At 40.9% G+C, this 18795-nt stretch overlaps 1 protein-coding gene across 1 annotated transcript in view; it reads right to left on the bottom strand.

Moving 5' to 3' along the window:
* iqgap1 (IQ motif containing GTPase activating protein 1) overlaps positions 1-18795 on the bottom strand; it is a 51541-nt gene that overhangs the window by 23205 nt on the left and 9541 nt on the right. The window contains exons 3-6 of the mRNA XM_017458556.3: positions 3900-4056; positions 3705-3782; positions 2247-2323; positions 663-730 (exon numbers count right to left, since the gene is read on the bottom strand). Coding sequence (XP_017314045.1) covers positions 663-730; positions 2247-2323; positions 3705-3782; positions 3900-4056 — 380 coding nt within the window. The remainder of the gene's footprint in view (positions 1-662; positions 731-2246; positions 2324-3704; positions 3783-3899; positions 4057-18795) is intronic.

Below are 18795 nucleotides of genomic sequence, written 5' to 3'. Positions count from 1 at the left end.
GACAAAAGGTTAAGCATATATTAGGTCAAACGTAATACTGCCAGACAAAAACAGGCACTATATGAGCGATTTTTAACCGCAAATTTCATGTTTACAAAATGCCATGTATCATATCTGAGCTTCACTTGAACCCATTTCCACCAACAAGGTGCAGGTGCTGGTCTTAGGACAGGATTTTTGAAGTTACTTTTGAACTGGTTTGGACTTTTCTACCAGGAAAGGAGTCTCGAGAGCAAAATGCTGCTCATCTGAAACCAAGAACCTGCAAGCCGACAGCCAAGACGACAACTTATAACTCAAACTGCTGGCTGCAGCCACAATTTGTTTAAATATCCTTCACTAATGCTAATTTTTCCTGGTTCCCTGAACGGCACCAACGGCGAAATCACGTTAGTGGAAAAGGGGGCGTGTAAACATATTGGATGGGTTTTTTTTTTTTTCCTGGTAGTGAGGGCTGGACATTGTTCTCAGCATGTGTGTTAAATCATGATTCCCTGCCATGGAGCTTGGCAGCCTGAGCAGGTTGGCTAAAGCGACAGGAAAAGCTCGCACAATCACTAATGGCTTATACACTCCTAAATTCCACAGGAGTTCTTGAGCCTTCCTGTTGCTTATGGAAAACAACTTCAGCGGGTCGCTGAAGCGCAGTGGGGGTCACTCACCTGTGAAGGCCACTTTGCCGTACAGGTCCGTGATCTGCGGGGCTAAGCCTAGCTTGAACAGGTACAGGCTGCAAAGAAATAAGAACAGGGAGAATTACAGGAAAAAGCTCGGTCTGATTTCTGCAAGCGCTCGACAGGAATTAATCACCGTAAGCAGCGATGCATGGCTTTCGACTTTCGACACCTTCTCACAAACATGTTTGTGCAATAGACATGCTGCTTTCCTGTTACACATGGGGCTGTTAAAAACAACTACAGCGAGATGCAGTGCTCTTCCAAACACAAACCCCCTTGCCTTTCAGGCCTCAGCAGACCCTGGCCAACCTCTCCCCCCACCACACTGTGCGATTTCCTGCTTCTGCAGGCTAAGATTTATGGCCTGTGGGCTGTGTATCCACTCAGCGCAGGACTGGAATGAACTGTTAAAACACTGTGCTTGCACCAGCTTTTCCACTGGAAACCGCTATTAAACGTACAACACGTACTAACCATCTCCTGATCAGTCAGGCTTGCATTCTGACGGCACGCTCACGTCGCAGCAACGTGAACACTTACTTCGCCAAACAGTCCGAGTTGGATCGGACTCTGCCCTAAATTTAGATCCATTATTGTGCAGATTTGCAAAGCAAAGTGGAATAGAATTTTTACCCAGTGTTCATCTGTGCATGTACGTATGACCAAAATCATGTCTCATTGCAGTGCATTTAAAGGTGAGCGCAATATATACTCACTGGCCACTTTAATAGGAACACTGGTACACCTGATAATTCATAATCATCAAACCGCCAATAATGTGACAAACAATAAATACATAAATCAAATAAGCCCTGCAGATGCAGGTCAAGAGATTCAGTTAATGACATCAGAACAGGGGGAAAAAAGCTCAGGGACTCTGATAATGGCATGGTGGTTGTTGTCAGATGGGATGGGTTGCTTTAAGTATTTCAGAAACTGCTGGGATTTTCACGTACAACAGTCTCTAGTTTACACAGAATGGTGCGAAAGGCAAGACGCATCCAATGAGTGGCAGTTCTGAGGATGGAAACACCTGTTGATGAGAGAGGTCTGAGGGGAATAGCCAGACTGGTTCTAGTTACCAACTCAAATAAACACTCTTTACAGCCACGGTGAGCAGAAAAGCATCTCAGAATGCACAACACAGTAAACCTTGAAGCGGCTGGGGTACAACAGCAACAGAGCACGTCAGGAACAGGAATCTGAAGCTAAAGTGGGCACAGACTCTGGAATCAGAAACTGGGATCATTTCAATTCGGGAAAAACCTTCAATCTTTAACTTTCTAGGTTCGGTGAACTTCCTACCGGATGTTTTTGTATTTCACACCATTTAGTGTAAACTCAAGAGACTGTTGTGTGTGAAAATCCCAGCATCAATCCAGCCCACCTGGCACTGCATATAACGTCAAATCTATTCTCGTTTCTATGTAAGTGATGAATAAGGGGCCAGTGACTTCATTTCATAAGAAATGCAACTTATGCGCAACACTCCCTGAACCAGTTTTAAAACAAGCATTAAATGTAAAACACATACACGGAAAACGGATTCAGCGAGGGAACGTGTTGTACCTGAGCGCATGGATGCAGTAGATGCAGCGTGGCATGTTCTTCCTGTCGTAGATATCTGTGGTCTCAGGATAGAAGATCTAAGGAAGGGGAGGGGAGACAGGAGAGCCTGGGAGTGAGCACTTCAGTGAGCTTACACGGAGAGCTCTCTATTGTCATGACACAAACGCTGAGCTTTTAGGCAAGCCATATCATGTTCTAGACGGCTCTGAGGGCTGATATTCAGTCTATGAAGGGATGTTAGTTACTGAACTGTGACTGGGTGCTTCACCTAAAACATAAATGTAACATCTGTACTATAGACATATGCGTGAGGTATGGGTTTGTACATGTTTTATATAGCATATACTACACTTCAAAAGTTTAGACACACTCATTCTCCACATTTTATAATAATAATAATAATAATAATAATAATAATAATAATAATAATAATAATAATAATAATAATAATGTCATCAAAATTCTGGAGTAACACAAATGGAACTATGGGAATTAATGTTGTGATAAAAAATCCAAAATAAATCTAAATAATTTAATAATTTTGAAGCATCTTCAAAAGTAAACACCCTTTTTGCCTAGAATTTCCAGAAATGTATTCTTGCCATTTTCTCGACCGATTTCTTGAGGAATTTGGAATTTCCCCGAGATGCTTTTTAAACCGTATTAAAGGAGTTTCCTCCTACGCTGCACTCTTATTGGCTGCTTTTCCGAATATTTCACTCCAAGTCATTCGTTTAAAGAAATATTTTTTTTGTAAATAAAATGTTTACTAATGAAAGAAATGAATATGTTGGCACAATTACATTTTTGTCTACGACACCGATTTCAAACATTTAAGTCACACACCTTCAGATCAAAAGATTTTTAAGATCATGAGAAACATTTCAGTCGAGTCCCTCCAAACTTCTGACTGGTAGTGTATATATCCCTCTCCTGGAGCTGGGTCTCGCTCTACAGTAGTAGCTGCTTAGCTCATTCGCAGCAAACATGGTTCATAAGTGCATCTTTGACAGTGCACACTATTCCCTTTTCCTATTCCCCATCCCCTGGTTTGGAAAATAGGAAGCAATTTATTAAATTTTGAAGAGGGGGACTTTGTACAAGGTTTTGATTGTGGGACAGGGACTTCTCAGAGGAATGTTTAGGCAACTTGGGGCTTTTTAATGCTCCGATAATGGAATACGTTGCTTCCTCAGACTCGGCGAGAACACAATTCCATCTTTATACAATATATCTGGGGTTTTTCCCCCCCATCAGTAAAATAATATTGCTGCCATTAATCTTTTTGCTGTTCTCTGTAGTTAGCTACTTTGCCAAGCTACGGTCAGGTTTGTTGGCATTTCTCGAACACTACTGGCTGTTGTGTAAGTCAGTTAAGCAATTCAACACAGCATTTCATTGGGATGATAAGCATTTCCCATCAGCGTCTTTCCCACAGACATCATCCACACTTCTTACCTTGGGAAGGCCTTTATCAGCCATAGCGTTCAGCCACTGGATCACATTGTCTGTGTGTCTGAAGTGGAGCCCAGTTGCCTACAAGCAGTACATGAAAGAAAGGGGGGGGGGGGGGGGGGGGGGGTTTATGAATTCCTCAAGTGTGATATAATCAGTATGCAGTCACCTTCATGAATTTTTTTGCTCTGCTTTCACCTTGTAGCGTGTCTGTTCACGGTCATAGATCCTCTTCAAGGAGACGACATGTGGGGCAAAAAAGTTGCCGAGCTTTGCCAGGTAGACGCCATTTCGCAGGCCTTCCTCCAGTTCGGTGGTGGGGGGAAGCTCCTCGTCCAAACAGGCCTCCATCCAGCTGTGTGCACACACCCACACAAACACAAAAACAGGTTAAGAGTGAAAATTGGGACTGATGCCAATAACACAAGTCACTGTGTGAAAATAATTATTTAAATAACAGGATTGAAAGCTTAAGGCTTTAACGGTCAGCTCCGAGTGTGGGAAATACAGTATAAACACTGTGCTGGTTTGTAATCATCGGCTTACATTAACGCGTTTCTAACAGGTCACTTGGAACAGCATCTGAAACTTGCATGTGGTGACTGACTGATGCTTTTAGCAACATTAGCATATTTTATGTATTTCAAGATACATGTACATTGAAACGCTTCTGTCGAGACGTACTGTATTATGACGGAGAAAGGCAAAAATATTTGATGACCTCAATATAAACCTACACACACCAAAACTCATCCACATACTTTCATTATCTAAACAATAACCTGACAGCAAACAGCATTCTTCCAATATTACTGCAGTCTTATTTGTCTTGCGAGAGCCTGGATTCTCAGCTTTTATCTGTTTCCAAGGAGGGAAAATATGTCTGCTGTTACCTCACACCTCACCTGAGGTGTTCTCTGATCATATTATTTTACTGTGAAAATCCGAGAGCCCAGTAGTTTACTCTGGTATGGATACTAAAATCAGGGATCCAGTTCAAAGTTCATGGCGCTGTACTCAAATCAAATTTCCAAAATACATATTGCACATGAAATTTGCTCTTCTTTTGTCTTAAAACACATGTCCTCAAACTTAAATTCAGTTTTCGCACACCAATTTCCTTCTAAATCACTCTCGTGTTTTCAGCACAACACTAAGCCATATACGTATCAGGAGGGTTCAGACCAACGGAACGGTTACAGTTTCACAACAATTTTACAATATTGCACAAGTGCTGAAACCAAAGCCGAAGTGCCCTCGAAACAACATTTCTGCTAACTGGTGGAGAAAATGTACTGAAAATGTAAAAATGATTTCTTTGACACTAAGAATAAAGACATGAAGGTTATGTATGAACAGATGCATACTTTGGAAGGAGTTTAAAGGAATACTCCAATGGTTTCTAGCATTTATAAAAGTGTATGCAATTACCAAAAAACACACACACACAAAAAAATGTGTTTGACAAACTCGAACCTCACTTGCTCTGCATTCTCACAGACTGGCAACAAGTCAGTTGTGCCATTTAAAGGGCACTAAATGCAGGTAGGTACTAAAGTTATGAGTGGGGAACTAAAACAGACAGTTTGGTCAATAAGTAGTTTGAATCAAGTGTTTGGATTTGCTTCATAATTTACTTTCATGGAATTGTGAAAAATCTCAGTTCGAATGTCACTTCTCACGCTGCTGCATGACCCACTTTCTCTTGAGATTCAGCTCATAGATAGATGTCCTGACATTTTCCTTTAGAATTCGCTGATAAACTTCAGAATTCATCGTTCCATCAACGGATGCCGCAAAACAGATGCAGCAAAACAGGCCAAACCGTGACACTACCACCAGCATGTTTCACAGGTGGGATAAGGTTCTTATGCTGGAATACAATGTTCTCCTTTCACCGAACATAACGCTTCTCATTTAAACCAAAAAGTTCCATTTTGGTCTCCTCCATTGACACAACTTGTTTTCCCCAATAGCCTTCTGGGTTGTCCATGTGATCTTTTTGCAATCTGCAGATGGGCAGCAATGTTCTTTTTGGAGAGCAGTGGTTTTCTCCTTGCAACCCTGCCATGCACACCACTGTTATTCAGTGTTCTCCTGAGCGTGGACTCATGAACATTAACATCAGCCAACGTGAGAGGCGCCTTCAGTTGCTTAGAAGTTACCCCGAGTTCCTTTATGACCTTATGGACTATCACACGTCTTGCTCTTGGTCGACCGCTCCTGAAGAGGGTAACAACGTCTTGAATTTCCTCCATTTGTACACAATCTGTGATTGTTGATTGGTGGAGTCCAAACTCTCACTTTCAAATTAACTGCTAATCTTAGCGGTTCAAATACTTTTGCCACACACATATGAAATATTTGATTGTTTACCTCAATAAATAACTGACAGTGTATAACATTTTTCACCGCATTTGTTCAATAGGGATCTCTTTGCACTTGGAGGACGTGTGTGAAAATCTGATGTTTTAGGTCATACTTATTCAGAAAAATAGAAAATTCTAAAAAGGGTTCACAAACTTTCAAGCACCACTATAACAAACCAATGAAAGGGAGTTTCGGGTTTGTTGTTTCTGTTACAGGGAAATAATATTACCTGCAGAAACTGCACGTTAGCTACAGATGTGGTGGGCAGATGCGAGTTCAAAAAGTTGCTGGAGAATTCCTTTAAGAAAGTCAAGACACGAACGTTAAAATAATCCATGTTCGCAAAATGTCAACCGTTTATCAAGTTGCAACTTCTTCTTTGGGCAAAACGATGCCACTCCGTCTGTAAAAATGCTAACTATTTTCCAGAAGGGATCCTCTTCTCCTCCTCTCAGCACTAATGAATCTCATATGCACCAAGTTCAGAATGACTCCTCACCAGACTTCTCTACAGTAACTCCACAGGCTTGGCCAATCTTAGTCATCTGCTCCTAAATGCTTGAACTAGCAGATGGCAGCTGAAATGGCTTGAACGTACACACAACACAGTGTTAAATCAGGCCCTCCGCCCAGCGAGTCTCCATGCACCCTGCTCTCACACAGACGCCGCATTCAGAAAGACGCTCTCTGCTTTTCAGCTCCACTGGAAACAGTCGTCTTTTCACTCTCACACACTGACATTTACACACTAATAGATTTTTTATTAAGGACACACCCGACTGGTCGCACTCGCGCACACACACACACACTAATTAGTCACTGCTGTGAGCATGGCTGGAGACCTTCAATGGTTTGAATCCAGCATGAAGACATGTGCCAGGAGCTACAACCAAGGCCGGGCCTGTTTCTAATTACTGTTTGTCTGCGAAGTTGAGTAGAAGAGAAATGATATCAGAGAAGACTCTCAGTACGTTTACATGGACAACAATAATCCGATATTAACCGGATTAAGACGATACTCAGATTAAGAAACCATCATGTAAACAGCAATTACTGATGGCCTTAATCTGACTAAAGTCATACTGGAAGTAATCACAAATCGAATTAAGACCTGTGGAGTACTCCTGTTTTAGTCGCATTATTGACGTGCATTACAGACATCTACACACCTTAATCACACTATTAACATCGTGTGGGAGTTTTCACCGCATTTTGCGACAGGACACGTACACGCACGGCAGCGCTCAACCGTCTTACGGCAAACAAGAGAGCACGGCTGTGTCCGAAACCACGTACTTACCTACTAGTGTGTGTATGTATATGTATGTGTATTTATCTATCTCTCTCTCTATCTATCTATCTATTTATTAGGTGAAATACATGCATTTCAGCTACTACATATTTCAGATACTAAATAGGTCAGTATGCGGTTTGGGACGCAGCCCACGGCTTCAAGCAGTCGTCTATTTGCACGTATGGCATGACAAATAATTAACCGCACTTGAAGCCTTCGTAAAATTAAAAGTGAAACACCCAAAACTGTATACGGTACCATAACGAAGACCAACTGTATGTCGATACGTGAAATTCTGGAGGGAAATTCGGACGGCGTGGGGATGTAAGGACGTGTGCCGTTAATCGATCCATGTTCTAGAACATGTAAAACTGGTACATGAAAGGAATAGTCTAAAAGCAACTCAGGCAAACAGCTTAAACAGAATATTGTTTTATTCAGAATGAGGTCAATAATCCGATTACTGCTGTCCATGTAAACGTAGTCAGTGTTCAGGGCGGCTGTGAAACTGCATCTGGTGCGTGGCTTCCTTTTTGTGTGCGGCAGGAAGGCATAAGATCACACAGTTCAGGGGTCAATCTAATAGCAAGAGGCAGAAGCATGGAGGGGGTCGGCGGAGGATTTCGCTTGATTCATTTTTGAGAAAGCAGAGAACGGAGATCAAACTCCACCAGCAACATTCAATATAATTTAGTGCAGCAGATCAGGAGTTAAGGGAACCGTTCTACCAAAAATGTTAAAAAAGATTAACTAAATTAACTACGTTTATGGGATTGGGAAAAATACCACCAAGGATTGTTTGCTGTCAAAAGTTTGCTTCAGCACTCCCAGGATAACAAAGCTAACAAGTAAAGCAAAAGCATCTGACCCTTTATTTTTGTATCGGAAAACATTGCTCCAAAAATATATTCTGCTATATTCATGAAACTACAGGGTGTCCCAAAAGTCTCCATACATAGGGACAGACACACACCCACACACTTTCTCTCCCGATAGCCTTTAAGAACACCTTTGGTGAAAGAAGAACCTACCGAAATTCTCATGGCTGGACCGAGAAACTTTAAACAGGAAACATACGAAGCACATCAAACATGACACCGCTGCTAAACTTAACAAAAAATTCATAAAGTCTGGAAGTGTTGCGGACCAACCGGGTCGTGAAAGTGCATGAACATCCACTGACGAAGACACAACCGACGCGGTGATGGCAAACGTAGTCCCCCATGCATGGAGACTTATGGGACACCCTGTATATATTCACAAATGTTACTTCTGTAGCAAATCCCTTTTGAGGAGAATGTGTGACGCTTCCCTTACGTATTAGCCTTGTGGCACTAAGGAAAAACTAAAGAAGCAAACGTCACACAGACCCAAAAACGTTGACAATGTGACATCACTGGAAAAATTTACAAATGTAATTCTTTTTTCCATGAAAGTCATTTTTGCCTGAACTACTTCTTTTAGAAACCTCACTGCACAAAAGCTGCACATCCCCCCCCCCACCACACAGGTCTAGAGCATTCCATGGCTCCAGAGCACAAACAGTAATTTCCTGCCTTATATAAAGGACTTCAAAAGGCAATGGTCTATCTACTCACTCGACCAATCAGAGTGCAGCTCAAAGTCAGGGGTGGAGATGCAAGAGAAATTCGAATTACACTGAAAAGGTAAAGAAATGAAAAGGTACCTATACAAGTATAGAGCCTAATACAGTGTAAGGGATGGGTGTGTGTCTGTTCACACGAGTGAACATGTGAGGAGAAGCAAATCTGTGGCAAGAGTTATCTGACTACATTGAAATATCGAGGTGAAAGGCACACCTGTCCCTCTGTCTCTCCCTCGCAATCTTCTTCCTCGGTTTGTACTCAAGCTCGGCCATGATGAGGCAATGCTGAGGTTCGGCTAAAAGCTTTGCATCGTGTACCAGCGCTCGAGTGGAAACGGCTAGGTGAAAACCCTGACAATTCCCGAAGTGTTTTTCAGATTTCCCCATAGTAACGCTGTGCCAGACTGCAAGCCACACCCCAAAAATAAGCGGCATAAAGAGAGCACACAAAACACAGGAGCTAGAGAGAAAAAGTCTGAGGCAGTCTTCCCTCCATTACACTCCAGCAATGAAATCCCAGCACTCCCTGTTCTTTCTGACTCATCTCTCACCATTATCCTGTGGCCAGGTTAGCCCTACTTCATATCTCATCATGTCTCGGTCAGCTTTCCTTCATACTTTCACCTGCTCTCCTTACCAGAAATTTCATAAGAGGTCTGTCACTTCTCTGAAGATGTTGCAGGTTAACATTTAGAAAGGAGAAGTTGTTGAGTGAAACAAGAATTTTGACTATGGAATCAAAAGAAGACTACTAAATTCAGCATCAATGTCAAATAAGGAGGAAATGAATAAACAGAATAAACCTAAAGCGAAACCATGCACAAAAGTAGTAGTCAGGCTTCTCGGATATTACCATATTTGCTATGGTACAGTAAGAGCCAGCTAACCGACTTGCACTTGTGTATGGCCAACACACCACATAATCCAAGGATAATAGACAAGTTTTATAAATGTGTTTTTATTTTAAAAAAATAAATAAAAAATTTTTTAAAAACCCACACAACACACACAGCTGTTGATATGGTAACGCTTTCTAAAAGGCAGTGTTTATTTAACATTTATGGAATGAGTCTCCAGTGCTTGTGCTTTGTAACAGTCAGAGAAAGGTGCCGCTTTACGTTTACTGGCATGGGAAAGTTTACAGGACGGAGCACTCGGGCTTTTGTGGTTTCTCACTAACATGACAAGCTTTTTTTTTTTTTTGCTGTATTAACCTCAAGAGAAACTGAGGGGGTGACCGTTTTTAGCTGCTATAGTGCAAGTGATGAGAACTAACGTTTTACTTAAATATTAACAACATTAAATGCAACTATGAAGCAGGGTTTAAAAAAAAAAAAGTTAGTCAAATTGCACTGATATAAGAGGAATAAAAACACGGACAGAACATTACCATTTTGCTGATTATTTTCCCACGACACCGTGTCCCATCATGTTTTATTCATTATTTATAGTCACAAAGTGTCATACTGTAGAATGTATTCTACTGCTTATCCTACACAGGGTCGCAGACAGTCTGGAGTCTATCCCAGGGGACTCGGGGCACAAGGCAGGGGGGAAACCCTGGACGGGGTGCCGACCTATCGCAAGGCACAATCACGCACACAGGACAATTTGGAAACGTCAAATCAGCCTACAATGAATGTTTTTGGACTGGGGAGGAAACTAGAGTACCCAGAGGAAATCCCCAAAGCAGAGGGAGAATATACAAACTCCATGCACACACAGGGCAGAGACGGGACTCGAACTCCCAATCCTGGAGGCGTGTGGCAGAAGTGCAAACCACCAAGCAACGATGCCCCTCAAAACAAAAATATATATATATAAAAAAAAAAAGTCTCACCATACACACGTGTATATATACACACCCACATACACACAAACTGAGTCTCCCCCACCTCCCTCATTATTGTCCAGAAAATATGCCAACTGTTCTGCTCAATACACAATACAGATACTGTTTTTTCTCGCCCAAGATTGATAACACAGCTGTGACCAGAGAGCTCACATAGATCAGTAACACAGCTGTGACCAGAGAGTACACTCTGGAGATGGAGCAAAAAAGAGCTATTCATTATATCAGAAGTTACACTCTCTCACGCCCACACAAGCTCATGCAGAACATGAATGATAAACTAAACAGCAAGTTGACACTTGAGGCCACGACAAGCAGGTCAACCCACAGCTAAATAAGTCCGCCTGAGATTCAGACATTCAGAAGGCCTTTCACTGCAGGCCAGAGAGAGAGAGAGAGAGAGAGAGAGAGAACGAGAGAGAGAGAGAGAGAGAGAGAGAGAGAACGAGAGAGAGAGAACGAGAGAGAACGAGAGAGAGGGAAAGAAAGAAAAGGGATGGAGGGATGAAGGGAGGGGGTAGACAAACATGAGGGCGTGTGCCCTTTCCTGCTCAAACAAGCGTGTGTGCTCCAGGGAATTGAATGTGCAAGCAGCAGAGCAGCAACGTTTCAGCCACAAAGCAGAGACAGCGGAGCTGCTGGTAAAAAATATGCTAGCAGAGCCAAGACGTGTCTCTCCCTCTCTCTCTTTTCACAGCAAAATGACATCAGAATCATTTTTAGCATCCTCAGTCATCTTGTTTGTTGCTTAACATCCTGAATAAGATTATTTACATCCTCAACACGTCATCGAGGAGGCGCATGCGAAACGACGAACATGAACAAGGAGGATTACATCATCAATCGTTTCTTTCATTCCCAAAATATCATTTTAGGAGAAACTAAACGAACCCGGTCCAATCAACGGACATAAAAGGATAAATAAAAAGCAAGAAGATTTACATTGCTTGGCTTGATACGTGGTTGGTTAACAGCAATAAATTTCATTTTCTGTTTCTAAACTTTCTATCCAGAGGGCATTATGGACCTGAAACTAATCTAGCTGTCTACGATCCTCCAGTGAGTGTGCATTGTTATGTACAGTATAGCTTATGCACACTAGGTTCTTGTTATTCCGATGATAAGACCTCAACATGCATTGCTCAACCCGTGTGTTATTAACAGATATCATCATCATCATCATCATCATCATCACTGAGAGGCATACCACTGCAGAAGCTCAACTTTCCTACAGGTGCAACAAAGACAGTAGATCACCGATATCATCTAAGATTACCAGTGATATTTTAGCTCAAAACCGGAAGGGTAAGTTTGGGAGTTTCGCTTTTTTTTTGCTGAGCTGCGCTGTTCCAACAGGCCCAAGCTTTCCACACTCCTTACTGCTGTGCATTGGCTTCAGTACCGCATCCAAGCAACCGAGAGGTAATATTAGATCATCCAAGCTTAAGGAAAGTCTCTATGAGCAATGTCTGCCATAATTATCGTTAGGTCTTATGGTTTTAATAGTCCAAGGAAAGACATTTTTCCAGAGATCGCAATGTTTACACAAGAAATAAATGGGACACCGTTATGCCAGAGGCAACAACGTGTGTGCTTAATACCCATCAAACAGCTAGTGTGCACTACACTGTAGTTAAAGTACACATCCTCTGCATTGTCCTCCAGAGAGCTCCACTACTTTCAGCCTGCCACATCACATAACAGGAAACTACACGAAACTGGTTTTGTAATAAGAAGTAATGTCCTCAAAAGAGAAAAGAAGAAACAGGCTAGATAATACTAAGGTTCCCCTTTTATGATCTTGAATAAATTGTTGTATGAGAGCTGAATTGCTCTCCTATCACAGCTCAGCTGTACCATGATCAACTTTTTTCTTCAACGTTTCTTTGGTATTTTATCCTTTCGGTGAACATACAAGAGACAAGCGAAAGGAAAAACAACAACAAAGTGTTTTAGTAAAGTGTCGGGCCACTATAAGTAATGTCAGTGTGTCTTAATTCTGATCATGTCAAAGAGTGCTGTCTAGCACATCGCTCTAAAATCTCCCTTATGCGTTCAGATGGCTTCACACCTGTGACTGAAGACCATAGCATGTGATGAACATTTTCATATCCATCAAACTACGTCATCCTGTAAAACCATGCCGCCCAGTCCACTCCCAACAGGACAGAAATGTTTCATCACAGGATGAGAGGTGATCAGTCTGAAGAAACTTGTACTAATTTACACTGATGCTTGCCTCTATAGGACCTAGATCATGGTAGCAAAATAAGTGCCTCCTACAGCAGAACACAACCAGTGGTTTTTCAGGTCAATTATCTGTCGAATAGACGTGTACACATTTTCCACAATCCAAAGTGCGCTCGTTTTCTCTCTCTTCTCCGTTTCTCTCTCAAACTGAGGTATTAAGAGTTTTTTCAGTCAGAGATGTGCCATGTCTGTACAATAGAGCACAAACAAATACTCATGTCTTTCACTTGACGTTTTGAGAAAACCCATCGCAAAACAAACAAACAAAACAAACACACATGAGAAACTGAGAACATGTATGAAGACTGTTTGTATATAAAAGAAAGCTGGCCCTCCCATAATCACTAAACATAGCTATAGTAAGTAATGCTGTAGGTAAGAACTTGGTATTTAACTCTAAGTGAAGACTACCATTATAAAATTAGACGCATTGTACGAGTGGAATTCTTCATTTTGAAAGGCCACACCTCACACCACACCTCACTCTTTACCTGAACGCCAGTGGGCTTAAAAAAAAAAAAAAAAACAACACCACAATACACATACATAAGATTGTATAATGACGTGCCCCCCCCCCCCCCCCCCCCCCCCATTTCCCAGCCTCTGCACACGGCACTGTTTTTAACTCTTACAGAAACCTGCAATTTAAAGCAAACAAAATGAAAGGTCTTGTGCAATATCATTACTAGTGGGTGGCCCGATTGTCGAGACCACACGTCGCATGCCAAACTACCCACCAAACCACCCAACAGACTTCTCGATATGATTTACACTTCGGCGATGTTGACAGATATACTCGAGCGTATCGAAACATGAGTGGCACAAGTGGAGTGGCATAGTAAAGCCAAGTTAACTAAGGTAAAGTTGAACAAAATATCCTCATTAAGTCTGCATTTCAGGCACCAAATTTAAATACAGCATCACATTTAAATATAGCTTCATTCTTATTAGCAACAATCCTATAATCCTGTTAAATAAATAAACAAATAAATAAATAAATAAATAAATAAAAGAAACTTGGATAAGATTTTCACTCAGTGTTCCAATTTGAGAAATCATTTAAGGTAGTATGTTCACACGCACACACACACACTAATTTTATATATTTTATACCACAGCGCTGTTGAAGTCTCGATTCTATAATAGCATGGCTCGGCCAGTAACAGTTCATATATTAAAATAGCACCTATTATGGTTTTGAAACGTGCCTAATTTTGATTTAAAAGTCTCATACAATAGATTTACATGTGTCCAAGGTGAAAAAACACTTCAATGTGCTCATAATTTCAATTGCCGTATTACCTTTTTTCACCCCAGGGTCACAAACGACTCGTTAAATGATCCGTTCTAAAGGATTCGTTCTAAGCTCCTCAAATTCAGAGAGCATAGTCTGCTCTGATTGGTCAGATGTCCCAGTCTGTTGTGATTGGTCTACTGCGGTCAGCGCGTGTCAAAAAGGAAACACCCACTACCATAACGAGTTTCAGCTCCGTCTGTTGGGTTTTTGTTACCAAATTACATAGGTTTGTACAGGAAGAAAGTCTGAAATTACTAACGACTCGTTTCAGCTGTTCAGAATCGGTTCCTTCTTTTGGAATCTTTGAAATTTTGCAGACGTTTGTACATTCACAAACAGCTCAATCGCACACTACATGAAAGGTAATATTTGAAAAACCATAATAGGTGCACTTTAATGCACTCATTCCAATAAGTTACCATTTTTTCCTATAGTACCAGCTCACGCACAGGGACTGGCAGATGCTCCACATAATCAAAAGACTTTTGCAAACATTTTGGTTCGATGGTGAAGCTTTCTGCAAGATGAGGTTTAACATTTATGGAAGGAGGCTCCAGTGTCAGAGCAGTCGGTAAAGGTACATTCACACGTACAGCGATTTGAAAGTTGCCAGTCGCTGTACTATGAAGTCGCCAGTATCGTAGGTGGTTCTACTACTGGTTGCCAAACTAACATTTATCAGTGAGTGGCACAACTAGCATTCCACATTTGACAACAGAGTTTTCTTGCTGTTAAAATGAAACATTCTGGAGGAAGAGCATTTGTATAGAGGGTACGCATTGACGTCACTTTCCTGCCGGAACACGTCCCCTGCGGCCGGACTGAGCGGCAAAACGTCCAGCAAAATGGCTGGTTTTAATAGGAGAAGCTGCAAAAACATTGGTATAACTAACGATTATTAGCTTAAATTAAAGGCAGTTGGACTCAACGGTGACCGAAGAACCTGCCAACTTGCCTAAGAACCTGTGGTCCAAGGACATTGGCATGTGGCCAGAAATCAGTTTTCCTGACATTTATATATACCTGAAGCCTGAAGGCATACAAGAGCCTTGATGCTTGAAACTAAAGTGACAAGAACACCAATAAAAATTCTGGCAGTATGTACAAATATTTTTATTTTATTATATAATTTTATCTGGTATAGCATAAGCTAGCTAGTCCTAGGTAGCCAACACTGCTTCCACGTACTAACGTTATACATTTGTGAAGGTAAAACACTGTCAGAGAATGATTGAGCCCCCATTATTCAGCAGTGCAAATAGGCAGCGTTTAAAAAGAAATATGGAGCAAATTATTCATCATTGTACACCAAACGCCAAAAGAACTCACACTTACACTGCTCCACTTAGTAAAAAAAGGACTGAATGGTTTTTGGAAAAAAAGATAGCTCCGAATTCTTGTTGAATCAGTTAGCACAGACGATCTCACGACAGCTTTTTCCCATTTTAGCGGTGTTATTTCTGTGTTTCTGCAGAACACTAATGCTGCCGCTCAGTCTCTTTGCCGCTCAGTGGGCGTGACCGCGGCGAGTTCCGGCTACCGTGACGTCACATGCATACCCTCGATATAAAACTCATTCTACAAACCCGTTGTAGGTATGACAGTTTTTTGCTGCTACACACACACACACACACACACACACACACACACACACACACACACACACACACACACACACACACACACACACACACACACACACGATACCAGGAACTAGCTTGCTTCACAGGCATTCAATTAAAAACTGATATTTGGTAAACTTTGGGGAAATTATTAACCACTGTATCTTTGACTTAATACAGCAGTTGCATTTATTAATTTTGTCCATCATTTAAAAACATGACTCTTGATGTAACGCAGGAACGTTAATTCCATTTTCAAGACTTAACATAAGCGATCGAAAAAGAAAGGGATTTTCTTAATAATTTAAAAATGATAAAGTGCAATATAATTGGCTGAATACTTCATTATGTGATTGAACAACAGTGACAAAGTGATCAACATTTCAGCTGTGATCTACTGGTAGAAACCTTTACCAACAACGATCAATAGAAACATTCCGGCATTCACCATCACGCCAGAGTCACATTAATACCAGCACATCTATGTTGATTTTAACCCTCCTGTTAAATTATGGGCCAATTTGACATGTCTGAAATACTGGTTAATCTCTCTCTGAAATTTTTGGACAGTTCCTCATTTAGGATCATGAACTTGTATGCAAATATTTCTTCTCATCATGATAAAAGGTTTACTGTTTTAAGCCGGTTGTGTGTATTTAAACTGTGGAAGTCATTTTGACCCATAACGATGTATGCAACTCCCCAAAATAATAGGAGGGTATTGAAACAACATTCATGTAGTATTTAAATGTTACCTTTATCAAGTAACCAGGGTTTCCCCTTTGAATGGCTCTGCCAACAACAATAAAAAAAAGACAGCACACAGAAAGAGAAATGATAACAAGGCAGATTGATTTGCATTACACAGCTAAATGACAACACTGTACAGACGCGTACAACAAATCACAAGGCAGACGTCAGACTAGCACTAGAGATTCCACACCTATTTAAGGACTGTTTACAGCGAGCAAAGTGGCACCGAGGCATTTTCTGTCTCGTTCTTCAGCGCACCTGGAGGTGAATTCTCTACATACTAGCATGCAGAGCATTACGCATGACCACATACTGTGTGCATTCCAGATTTCAGAGCCAAGCCTTAGTGGGAAAGTTGACAGGCTTAAGAAGTCCTACTTCGCCGAAAGCAAAAAAACAAAGCTACCAGTAGGGTGCTTACTGGGAGTTGTCGTGTTTGGATAAATTTATTGTTTATGGTTGTGATGCGAGAATGCATTCAAAAGGTTTTTTAATCATGGCGAACCTAACCAATGTTTCAATATCACCATATCAATGCTGTAGGTTCTTGATTTACTGAACAGAGGCGTTTTCACTGTGTGATAAGTTAGTCTAAAAATGTCAATCAAATCATGTATGAGAAAGTGAACTACATGCTGGGAGTGGTAGCAGAAGTAGCAACATTTACGACAGGAGAGGATTATACAGCTACAGAAGTTGCTGTAATACGATTCAGTGGGAGTCCAAAGGAAGCGGTGGTGAAATTCTTGGGTAGTTAAAACCAGACACAAATTGAGTAAGAAACTTGGTTGAGTAAAAAATTTAAAAATTTTTAAAAAACCCTCTTCCCCGAAGAGGTAGCTGATAAACCGAGCCATGTTTTGTGTAGGGCTGAGCGATATATTGATATAATATCGATATCATGATGACTGATTACACAATACACTTTTCTGAGATATCGTTAGTATGAACGTGTTTTTTTTTTTGTTTTTTTTTATTAATGACAAATTAAATGGTACTGAATGGTGCACTGAATGGATGCAGCTGATTTGTCAATTTTAATTTTTTTTTAAAAAAACTTCATATTTTGTCTTTATAGGCATTAAGGAAAAGAATCAAACTCAGTTTAACGCTTTGTTTATTTCGCTATCATTTTGCAGACATTTTGTAAGCTAAATTACATATTTTAGAAATGTCCGCAAGTACCGTGATATGATATTTATGTCTGACGTTTGCATCTTTACATTTTCACCGCAGCTACAAGCTTAAATGTACTGTAGTTCACAAATAGAGGTCTCTTTCACCCAAAACCATTTACAGAAGTATTTGCTCACACAAACAGCTCAAACCGCGTCCAATAGTTACAGTAAGTAACATCGAGCAAACTTGCTGATGTGCTTTTTAGAAAAGATAAGCAAACTTCACCCTATGGCTGGATGCTGTAATGTGATAGAGGCAGCCATTTGGAAAAAATGGAATACCTTTCTATTTAAATTTGATTTGATTTATTTATTTGAATCTTTCTTAGCCATTTCATTTTCCAAACCCAATCCACTCAAAATTTGAAGGGAGAATTATAGCAAAAAGATCATGTATAAAAAGTTTTAGGCGTGGAATTACAGAAAAGATTTTGGGTCTCTTACAGCAATGATGTGTTTGCTACATTAGCCTCGAAGCCCTGGTGTAAAACTAAGAGACGGACTTCAAATTCCAAAACATGTCTCGGTTGATCGACTACACGAGGCGCAAATGTACAATTGTGTAGATTTTCTTTTTCACCAAAACGACCCTTTAATTCCTGACATTATATAAATTCAAGTACAATAAGCAGGGGAATGAAGTGCATGCTATAATATGTACTTCCCCCCCTTCTCGTTCTTACACATTCACTACCTCCGACACTCAGACACCGGAACCAGTCTCTATGACAACCAAGGGTTTCTATGGTTACACTCAGAGATACTCAAAATCAACAGAGTATGACTCACTTCCTCTTGTGCCCGTGCGTGTGTGCGTGCGTGGAAAGGAGCATGGACTGATGTTACACTCTATACAGAGTCTCTGTATTCTA

The sequence above is a fragment of the Ictalurus punctatus genome, chromosome 27 (genome assembly GCF_001660625.3).
Source record: "Ictalurus punctatus breed USDA103 chromosome 27, Coco_2.0, whole genome shotgun sequence".
NCBI lineage: Eukaryota > Metazoa > Chordata > Actinopteri > Siluriformes > Ictaluridae > Ictalurus > Ictalurus punctatus.
Note: the sequence above shows the minus strand (reverse complement) of the source record. Positions and strands in the feature narration are given on the sequence as shown.